Here is an 11,790-nt window from a genome sequence, read left to right on the forward strand (position 1 = left end):
GGACTATCTCCCGTTTAATTTGTTCAAAGGCTTGTCATTGCTCAGGGCCCCATTTGAAATCGTTCTTCTTCCGGGTCACTTGATAGAGAGGGCTTACGATCAGGCTGTAATTTGGAATATGCATTCTCCAAAAACCCACAACGCCCAAGAAAGCTTCTGTTTCCTTTTTGCTGGTTCGTGGAGACATGGCTGTTTGTTATTTTGTTGATCACATCCATTGGGATCTGACGACGTCCATCTTGCCATTTTATTCCTAAAAACTGGATCTCCTGTGCAGGTCCCTTGACCTTACTTTGTTTTATGGCAAAGCCGGCCTCCAGAAGGATTTGGACTATTTGCTTCCCTTTCTCAAACACTTCTGCTGCTGTGTTGCCCCACACGATGATGTCATCAATGTACTGCAGGTGTTCTGGAGCCCCACCCTGTTCCAGTGCAGTCTGGATCAGTCCATGGCAAATGGTGGGGCTGTGTTTCCACCCCTGGGGCAGTCGATTCCAGGTATACTGGAGTGTTAAGTCCCAGTCTGATTGTCAGGCTCAGGGAAGGTTTGTAATGATCCCAAGAGCGAAATTAAGACACAAATGAGGTCATATGCTGCCAATCAGATGTTTTATTGGGTAAATACAAAAGAGTAAAGCAATAGGAAAGGCAGGAAATATTAGGAGGAAATTAAGCAAGCATTCAGAGAGATAAGCAAAGGATAATCACCACCATAGATCCAGCGGCGTCCCGTTGGTCCTCAGTCTTCAGTTTTCGGTGGTGGATGGCCACACTCAGGTTTCGTTGTGCCATCTTTTATCCGGTGTTGGAGAGGGAGTTTGCCCTCTTGTTTCCATTGTGGTTACCCAGGGCAACATCACGTACCCAACACATGCACATCTAATCACGCAATATATATTGTTGGTGGGCAAGCGGCCTGGCACGGATACCAGTTGGTGTCCTATTCTTGGTGGTGCCTGATAAGCCAAAGAATGGCCTGCTGCTTCAGCAAGATTGCACAGGTTTCCTTGCAAGATGGTGGTACTTGATAAGCCAAAGAATGGTCTGCCCTTGGGTCTTATCAGACAAAAGAGTGGTCTGCTGTCCGGTCTTATCACATAGATAAACACACACAAACAAGCTTTAAGATAATTGTTCTTAACACTTCAGTCTCTTACATGGAGGCCCCTCCAAGTGAAAGCAAACTGTGGCCTGCACTCTGCCGCCAAAGGGATTGAGAAAAACGCATTAGCGATATCAGTTGTGGCATACCACTTGGCTGCCTTTGACTCCAATTCGTATTGAAGTTCTAGCATGTCCGACACAGCAGCGCTCAGTGGTGGTGTGACTTCGTTCAGGCCCCGATAGTCTACTGCTAGTCTCCACTCTCCATTAGACTTTCACACTGGCCATACGGGACTGTTAAAAGGTGAGCGAGTCTTGCTGATCACTCCTTGGCTCTCCAGTTGACGAATCACCTTATGGATGGGAATCAGGGAGTTTCGGTTGGTGCGATATTGCCGCAGGTGCACCATTGTGGTAGCGATTGGCACCTATTGTTCTTTGACCCTCAGCAACCCCACAATAGAAGGGTCCTTTGAGAGACTAGGCAGGGTAGACAGCTGTTTAATTTCCTCCGTCTCCAAGGCAGCTATGCCAAATGCCCACCAGTACCCTTTTGGGTCCTTGAAATACCCTCTCCTGAGGTAGTCTATGCCAAGGATGCACAGGGCCTCTGGGCCAGTCACAATGGGGTGCTTCTGCCACTCCTTCCCACTTAGGCTCACTTCAGCCTCCAATACAGTCAGCTCTTGGGATCCCCCTGTCACTCCAGAAATACAGATGGGTTCTGCCCCTTCATAGCTTGATGATGGCATTAGGGTACACTGTGCACCGGTGTCCACTAGAGCCTTCTACTCCTGTGGGGCTGATGTGCCAGGCCATCGAATCCACACAGTCCAGTACACCCGGTTATCCCTTTCCTCCACCTGGCTGGAGGCTGGGCCCCTCTAGTCCTGGTCATAGCATTCGTTACTCACTTCTTGTCAATGCAAATCAAAAGTCCCTTTATTAAGATCGGAAGCAAAATCAGCCCTTCTGCTCTGTCTGGGGAACTGCTCACTGGAAACTGGAGCAGCAATTTTCCTGGAAGAACCACCTTTTGTAGTTGTTTTTCCTTGCAACTCACATACCCGTGCCTCTAGGGTCGAGGTAGATTTTCCATCCCACTTCCTCATGTCTTCTCCATGGTCACGCAGGTAAAACCACAGGGTGGCCCATGGTGTGTATCCACTATATCTTCTCTCTTGAGCAGAGGGACGCTTACTCCTAATGGCTGAGATACTGGTCCGTACAGGTGAGGAGTAGGACATGTCCTCTTTGAATCGCTGGAACTCCCGGGATAATTTTTCAGCTAGCACGTCAGGCAGTTTCTCCACAGCCGAGATGCAGGCCGGTAGGGAGGGAGAGAGACTTTCTTCATATTGTCGGAGTTGGCCAGCCATTTCATCCACTGTTGGTCCCTCTTCATCTTTCCAGGTCATTATTGCCAAAGAGTTTGCATACGATGATGGTGTGCTCCATACAAACTTCCACCACATGGGTCGTGTGCACTGGACTTCATCTGGATCTTTGGATAACTGCTCGTTGTCCAGGTCATTATAAATCACCTCCAGCACAGCTAATTCCCTCAGGTACTGGATACCTCTCTCCATGGTGGTCCACTTGCCTGGGTGACGTAGAACATCTTCCTTGAAGGGATACCTTTCCTTCATACCTGACAAGAGTCGCCTCCAGAGGCTGAGGGCTTGTGCCCCTTTTCCAATCGCTTTGTCAATGCCCCCTTCCCTAGAAAGGGATCCCAGCTGCTTGGCTTCCCTACCCTCTAATTCCAGGCTACTGGCCCTGTTATCCCAGCATCGGAGCAGCCAGGTGACGATGTGCTTGCCTGGACGACAACTAAAATCTTTTCGCAGATCTCGCAGCTCACTCAGGGACAGGGATCGGGTGGTTGCCATCTCATTTGTGGGTTCTGCCTCTTCCTCCTCCTGTTCTCTTGATGGCCCTGGCTCATCATCAGCCCTTAGTAAACGAGCTGATTTCCTTGTGTATTTTTTCTTCTGTATAGGGGCGACTGATACTGGCATGGGTTGGTTCTCTGGCATAGATGCAGCGCCTGTCGCCGGGGCTGGCATAGCCACAGCGCCAGTTGTTTTGTCGTCAAATCCAGAGACCTTCTCTTCCCCTTGAGGGTTCTAAATACGGCTCAGTAGGCATGGGCCAGGCCCCAGCACATTGCAGTGATTTGTGTCTCCCTAGAATTGCCAGGGTGACAACATACTTTTTCCAAATATTCCACTAATTTTTCAGGATTCTGCACTTGTTCAGGGGTGAAGTTCCAAAACACTGGAGGGGCCCACTGTCTTAGGTACTTGCCCATACTATGCCACACACCCTGCCACTCATAACTATCCAGCCTTGGGGCAGATCTCTGGATGATATTCTTAAAATGCTTATTAACCTTAGACAAAACTGAAACAATATTCCCAAGAACTACCAATAGATATATCTTAACTACCCAAGGATGTTCAAGATACTGAAAAGTTGTTGTAATGAAGGAGGAAACATCATAGAAGAAAGCAACGAAGGTGCCATTCTGTATTTCCTCCATAAAAAAACCTCTCAGAGGAAGAGGTATAATTGCTAATTGTCTCCATGAGGTGGTACCCGAAGTACAGGAATGGCTTCACTACAGAACCCAAATACCAGATAGTGCTCAAGGTCAGTGTTTTAATAACAAATCGCCCAGGCAAAACATCACTAATCACTGCAGAGCACAGCAAACTGCAAAACCCAACACCGATCTTTAACACGTACTGCAGAAGAGAAGAGCATGGTGCACATCAGATAAACTAAGATCGAGAACAGATGAATCAATATTATGACCAGCAACTGTTAACAGATACAAATTCCTTAATACACTGTGGTTAATCTGTTATCTCAAACCCTTCGGGTCCCACATTGGGCGCCAAAAAGGACTGTCATGGTTTAACCCCAGACAGCAACTAAGCACCACACAGCTGCTTGCTCACTCCCCCCACCCCCCGGTGGGATGGGGGAGAGAATTGGAAGGGTGAAAGTCAGAAAACTCATGGGTTGAGATAAGAACAGTTTAATAATTGGAGTAAAATGAAATAGAATAGTAGTAATATTAATAGTAATAATATAATAATACAATAATAATATACAAAGCAAGTGATACACTATACAATTGGCTCACCACCTGCCAACCAATGCCCAGCACGTCCCTGAGCAGCGATCGCTGACCCCTGGCCAACTCCCCCGAGTTTATATACTGAGCATGATGTCATACGGTATGGAATAGCCCTTTGGCCAGTGTGGGTCAGCTGTCCTGGCTGGGCCCCCTCCCAGCTTCTTGTACACCTGGCAGAGCATGGGAAGCTGAAAAGTGCTTGACTGGTGTAAGCCCTACTTAGCAACAACTAAAACATCAGTGTGTTATCAACATTATTCTCATTCTAAATCCAAAACACAGCACTATACCAGCTACTAGGAGGAAAATTAACTCTATCCCAGCTGAAACCAGGACAACACTGTGAGGGAGGGAGAGCTTGCAAGAGGACTTATGCAGAGGTATTTGCCAGGTAAATATAGATTCCTGTTAACTACTTTCAAGAAAAAATAAAAATAAATACTCTAAAAATAGAGCATTATATAGCCTAGCTGAACCTACCAGCTTCATCATTTCTCATTATCAGTGGCCTCCATCACTTTGTGAACAGCTATTCAACCAGTTCTTTTATAAGAAGTTATTTTCTCACCGGCCATGTGACATCCACCTTCTCTAAACAGGCACCCTTTACACAGAGGCACATACATGCAATTTAGGTGGGACATTTTTGCAAGTTTTTCCTCTGTCAGGTTTACACAGAACCAGAGGATTGCTGTTAAGATCATCATTAGTCTAATGAAGCAATACTTTATAATGCTAGGTCATTTGCTAGGAAGCGTGGCTTAAAAGTATTCTTGAAAATACACATTTTTCTCAGGGTTAAATTCTCTTACTCTCTTCCTAAACAAAAGCTTAGGAAGGAAGGAGGGAGGAGCTAAGTGCACAAACTCAGATGGTGGGAGGAGGCATGCTGATGCAAGCAGAGCTGCAGTCACTGCTGTGTCACTGTGGTCAGTGGCTCTCCAGACTCCATACAGACTTTTGCAGAATGGATGATCCATCCATTCAAAACAGCCAGGAGCCAGGGAATACATACACTTTCCAAAAGGGCCACAGGCTGTCTTCTGGAGACCTGCTTTAGGTGCCATTTGGTAAATAAGAAGTCCAAGCACCAGCTTGTCACTCCATGCTGGTGCTCCACCACTGATACGAGGAAAGACAAGATGCAGGCTTAGGAATAAGAAGTATTTTAAAAATTGATGAGACTATTCTAGCAAAACTCTCAGTTCTGGCCTGGGTGCAAACCACAACAGGAATGCATCTTTGCTTGGAAGCAGTAGCTGCTTCTCTCTATTGGGCAGAGGAGCCGTGCTTCAGCAGCCCTGGATAATAGGCAGAGGGTGTCAGCACATGCATTGTCCTTTCAAGCTAAAATACCTGTGCTGCTGTGGCAATTGAGTCAGGCAGCTACTCTAGATAGGTTCTTAACTGACTAGAAGCAAGAATCTGAAAGACAAAAGTCAGTTCAAAAATCAGGCTCCCAGAGGATTTTCAAAGGTGCTTGAGACCACTGATGGATGCCTAGAGAGATACAGAAAAGAATTGGCTTTCCAGGGCAATAGACTTTGATTTGTGTAGAGTTAACAGGGAAAAAGACATTTAAAATTTAAATTAAAAACAGGTGAGGAGAAAAGCTTGAAGAATCTAAATCTATATGCAAATTTAATCCTATATATAGAGATTATATATATGATCTGAATAGAGTCTTACAGGAGTTAACCGATGAGCTTACTGAACCACTCGCAGCAGCTTTGGAAAAACCTGGGTTCACAGGTCTTCCCTATTTTGTCACACTCAGAGACCTTTAGGCCAGATGTCGCCACCGTCACTAGTGTTGAGTCATCTGTCACTTCAGCTGTGGTCTTATTGGAAATGAGAGGAAACAGTGAAATTAGGCAGCTTTTTTTGCTAAGGAGTTCACCTAATGACTACTGATAAAGGCAAAATTGCTTTCTCATCTAAATATACTTAAGGATATTTATTTAGTATTAGGTTTTTGACTTTGGTTTTCTGAAGATTGGCTACCAGATGGTATATATGCAGCTTACATACTTGGTTTCACTTTAAGAGTTCATATGTGTTGCATTTTTCTGATACTTCTTGTAGCGCTCACTGCCTTATTCATCTGCAGGAAGGAAAGGAAGACCAGCACCTGCAAGTCTGCCTTTGAATCAGCAAGGTATTAAAAACAATTAACAAATAAACGGTCTGTTTTCCAAGTAGAACAATGAAATTGCTGCCATCTAGATAAAAAAATTGTTTTTCAAGTCTGGCCTCTTGGAGGCTAACCTAGCAAAAGACAGATGGAGAGAGCCCTTGATTATCTGATGGGTAGATGTTGAGGTTGATCTGTCAGAGGAGGCTGGAAGTTATAAAAAGACAAAATCTGCTGAGATGTGGCACAAAGGCAAGACCAAACAGGAAGGAGAAAGTGAACGAATGCAGCAGCTTGGTCGCCTCCCCACACAGCTATTACCTCCTGGGGTGTAAAGCAAACTTGGGAAGGGGTGTGTGGAGTTGTGTTGGGTTTTTTGGTGCCTCTCAGGTGCTGTCTGCATGCAAAATGCAAACAGCCCAGGTGGCTTCTTTGCACGGTCTGTACATTCCAGCATCAGCTGCTCTGTGCTGCCTGGGGTGGGTACGGGCAGGAGGGGAGGTTTGGGACAGTGTGCCTGTGCAGTCAGTGCCCTTCGGAGGCCTGGGCTTGGCACAGAGGCTCCCAAAGGGCACCGGGCCAGCAGGCTGCTGTGACAGGGGCCAGAGCTGGTGACCCAGGCAAAAGCCTGCCAACGTCTAGAGGCTGCTAAAGCAGATTGGCCTCAAGATACTGGTCTGAGCGCAGTCACGCGGAAGAGCTGGCTTGGCCTGAGACAAAGCGTCATTAATTTCTGAGAGCACCCCTGGCTGGTAATGAGGCTGGGCATGGCTGTTTGCAACCTGCAGCTTGTGTTGCAGCTGCACGCAGGCTTCCCCTCCGGTGGGGACATGGCCATGCCAGGCAGGACCGACAGCAGCGGGCAGGTGCTCTGCAGAGTCAGGAGTAGCCCATAGCCCTCGCACTGCCCTGTGGCCAGGTGGGAAGGCACCTCTTAGCACTTTCTTACCTTATTTTGCATCTCTCTGCCATGGCACAAAGAAAACCTGCAGTGACAGTGAGTGAAGTGCTAGTTCTGTTTTCCACTTCTTCTTAGCATGCATGCAGACACCTTGCGTGCAACTGCGCACATACTGGAACTCCTCCCCCCAGGAGCCCCTGCTGCCTGTTCCCTGAAGGAACAGCGTGCCCGCAGTCCTGTGTGGCCCAGAAGGCACCAGGGTACTTTCATTCGCAGGGAGCACAGCTGAGGGAGGCTGCTCCGGACATACACCCTTACCCCAGACTTTTTTCATGTCCTCTTGCTTCACTGTTCATGTTTGCATGAATTTCTTGCTTTATTTCCACTGAAACTCTCTCATAAGAGAGCCTAGAACATTTCTGTTGGCAGCCTGCTCCTGCACCAGTTGCCCTATCAGCACATCTGGACAGAAGGACGAGGCAATTGCTCTTTGCTGTCTTATCCTAGTGTTGTGGTTTAATCCAGCAGGCAGCTAAACACCACACAGCCGTTCGCTCACTCCCCCCCTCCCCAGTGGGATGGAGGAGAGAATCAGAAAATAACAAAAAAAAAAGAAAAAAAGTAGAATTCATGGGTTGAGATAAAGACAGTTTAATAGGACAGAAAAGGAAGAAAGGACAGTTTAATAGGACAGAAAAGGAAGGGAAATAATAAAAATAACAACAATAATAATAATGATAAAAGAATATACAAAACAAGTGATGCACAATGCAATTGCTCACCACCCGCTGACTGATGCCCAGCACGTCCCTGAGCAGCGATCACTCCCCCCTGGCCAACTCCCCCCAGTTTATATGCTGAGCATGATGTCATATGGCATGGAATAGCCTTTTGGCCAGTCTGGGTCAGCTGTCTTGGCTGTGCTCCCTCCCAGCTTCTTGTGCACCTGGCAGAACACCAGAAGCTGAAAAAGTCTTTGACTAGTGTAAGCCCTACTTAGCAACAACTAAACCATCAGTGTGTTATCAACATTATTCTCATCCTAAATCCAAAACACAGCACTATACCAGCTACTAGGAAGAAAATTAACTCTATCCCAGCTGAAACCAGGACACCTAGATAAGCCAATGTGAAACACACCCCTTCACCTGAGCTCTCTGTATCTTGAAGCAGATAAATATATAGTGTATAAGCATTTTCTGAATGAGCTGAACTCTCTCAGTTTCTACTTTTGCCTCATCTCAAGCTCTCTCCCACTGCTCTGTTTTTCATTGCTGTCTTAAATTCTCATATTCTGGAGACCATCACATTCTGCTCCACTCACCACCTGGTCTGATGCAAAGTGTCTGTCCCAGGGTCACCAGTGAGAGCAGACTGCTGACACTCACAGCATTTTTCCCAGAGTGTCCCCTTCTCCTGTCCTGAGGCACAGCCAGCTCTGTGCAGGAGGGCATCATGAGGCTCTGACTCAATGGACAGCGCAGTGCGATGGGGATAGGAAGACCCATTTTGATGGGAAATACCACTGCATCTTCCATGGGCATGACAGGTAAAACAGGGTGCTGTACTTCCCCACCACAAACCACAGAGAGAGCCTTGACTGTGAATGGGCAGAACTGTGCTCATCCTCAATGGCTGAGGCTGGCACAGCCCCTGTGCTCAGTGCGACATTGCTTGACCTTTCCACTGCACACATGGCTGTGACTAGCGCTTCCCCAGGGATGGCTGTCGTCCTATCACATGTGATGAGGCCACCCAGGCATGACTGTTTTTGGCAATGCAAGTGACTGGGAGACCCCAGGTCTGCTGGTGTCTGCGCTCTCTCATTTCTTGCCTGATCCAAGCAGCCAGATATGTCTGACCAGACTTATTCTTCAAGTGACACCTCCAAGCTCTTGTGCTCTGCCAGAAGCAATCTGCTTCAGATGGCACTGATTACTATCATCGCTCTCGTGCTGGGTTTCACCATCGCACCTCTTCCTGGTGTGTCAAGCGGGATCCTGAAGTGAGGGAGGAAGGACTATGATGGCTTTAAGCTGCCTCTCAGCTTTTCTGCAGCTGCAGACACTACTCAGTTTGGTTTTCCAATGATTTCTCAGTGATACCAACATTTCTTGAAGGTGAGATATAACTTTGGGATATAACATATACTTCCTAATATATATTACAGTTCAGTGCCATTTCCTAGCGGCCACACACCATGGACTGCTAACACTTTCTTTGGAGCTATGTTGGCCATCCTTGATTAATATGATCAAAGTATTATATCTCAAATCCCAGATTTGCCACTTCTTCCTGAGCTTTCACTGAATTAATCCCAAATGTCATCCATTGAAAAAATCTTTTTCAGATGAATGCAGCCCTCCTTATCCAGCTGTTATAAATCTGTTGTTAAGTGTAGCAAAGCTCTGTATATGCTGCTGTTTGGCTATTTGATATTATTTGCCCAAATGTAGTCAATATTGGTAGTTTTGTTTTGGTTTATTTTATTTTGTTTTATTTTATGCACTAGGTTTCTTTGCTCACAATAGGTGTCAGGATCAGTAGATCTGATTTCTTCTGTAACCGATTTTGAATATCAAATGCATTCAAGAAAGCCACAGGCATGAAGAGTAGCTAAAAATGGAATAAATTTCAGGTTATATCCCATTTGTTAAACTCTGATTATTTTTTATGATGTGTGTCAAAAGCACAAATGGTGCCTGTAAAACAGAAGCACCTGTCCTACAGGTGAGATATTTACTGCTCTGCAGGCATCCTCCTGTGATGAAGTAATCGTTCTCAGCAGTAATGTTACTGCCATTCACCTGCTTCCATGTTTACTTTTCCAAGGGCATAGGAACTGAAGCAGGAGTGTGGCATGTCCTACCTCCAGCTCCAACAGCGGGGACATGTCCCCGCTGACATCTGACAGCTGACATCTGACATCTGACATCTGACAGCTGACAGCTGTCCTCAGGGATGGGCACGACTGAGCACGCACCAGCTCTCTCTGTAATAAAGCAGACACGGGCCTGTTAAAAAAAAAAAGTGCACAGCCAGGCTGGATGCCCTGAGGATCCCCAGCACATGGCAGGTGCATGGCAGGAACCCATGGGTCCATTGCTCTCGTTCAGCACAGAAGAAACGTCAGGGCATGGGGACGGCAGAAGCCATTTCTGGTGCCAGCACAAGCAGATCTGCCCCTCAGTAGCGTCAATCCTGAAGTCAGCAGGATTAGGTACTCGCTGGGAGTTAAGCACATGCTTACATGCACAGCTGAGTCGGCACCAGCACTGCACATGGTTGAGCCTGGGCTAATGTGTCCTGTGGTGGTACTCAAGAAAAAGTGAGTGACATACAAATTTCTGGGCATCCACTGAAATGTTTGCAACAGCCCAACACCTCAAGATAATTGTATATACATTTTTGAGTGAATATATATCAGGAGGGGAGTGGAATAAAAAAAATTACAAATTTAGGATGACTCATTTAGGTTCCAAAGTCCTACACAGAGAAGAGCAGCGAAGTTAATGTTTGTGCTCAGCCTCCTTGGTAGCTACAAATACCCTTAGCTCTTCATAGCCTTTGTCTTACATGTATGCACATACACAAACATATATATGTATATATATAAAAAAATATATGTATGTATATGCCCTTCACATTATTGGCTTGTAGGTTAGGCCTGAATATTTGTATGGGAGTAGGTCAAAGGAGTCAAAGCATGAGCTTCCACTCCGGTGGCCTCTCCAGAGGAACCTGCCCCATGAGTGCAAGGGGCAGGAGAGATGAAGCAGCCATGTGCTGCCTTTCCTGCCTCACTGCGGCAGGTCAAGTGAGTCCCCCCAGCACAGTGCTCCGTCACTCCGATGGAGAGCTGCACAACAGGTGGCCTGAATATCTTTCTGTTACATTTTTAACATTATATGCCCTGGTTGCAGCTTAAAACTGACCGAGCAATCTTTATTCTAAATACAGGAAGTGTATTTCATTTGCATAGTTCTGATGGGATTAAAGGAGGCATTAGAGTAATTAAGGTCAGAGGGGTTTGCCATTTACTAAATCCCTAAATCCACCTCCGCTCCAACATAATTCAGTAATATCATGGGGCAAAAGGTCACTGCAACAACTTATGCCCATCTAGCCTTCCATCACAAAGAGATAAACCCTTTTTTGGACAAAAAGCTTCTTTGGATACGACACACATACATTATTTTCCACACAGGCATCACAAGAAACTTCACCTCAGCTATCATCTGAATCCAAAGCAAACCATGAACTATCCAATGCCTCGAGTTTGTTTTTTCTGGTTCCAGATGGGAAAATTTATAATACCTTTAATGCACATGAGCTTATATGGTTTCAATTAAAAAAAAAAAGCCCAGCTGATACAGTTCTTAAATATGCAGTCCAATAATTTTTTTCCTGAGTTTAAAATATTAAGGGACCCCTCTGTTAAAATGAAAATAATGAATGTACAGGGAACATTTGGAAGATAATGTATTATTGAATGTTATGTGT

At 46.0% G+C, this 11,790-nt stretch overlaps 1 protein-coding gene across 1 annotated transcript in view; it reads right to left on the reverse strand.

Annotated features, from left to right (window-relative positions):
* The window catches only part of LOC309601737 (CD180 antigen-like), a gene marked incomplete at both ends in the record, with an annotated part of 135,655 nt that extends 125,085 nt beyond the window's left edge, over positions 1 to 10,570 (reverse strand). The window contains 3 exon segments of the mRNA XM_082334900.1: positions 9,814 to 9,903; positions 10,157 to 10,279; positions 10,538 to 10,570. Of these exon segments, the coding sequence (XP_082191026.1) occupies positions 9,814 to 9,903; positions 10,157 to 10,279; positions 10,538 to 10,570 (246 nt within the window).
* Positions 10,571 to 11,790: the final 1,220 nt, after the last annotated feature.

Source organism: Platalea leucorodia, assembly GCF_965183815.1.
Source record: "Platalea leucorodia genome assembly, chromosome: W".
Lineage (NCBI taxonomy): Eukaryota > Metazoa > Chordata > Aves > Pelecaniformes > Threskiornithidae > Platalea > Platalea leucorodia.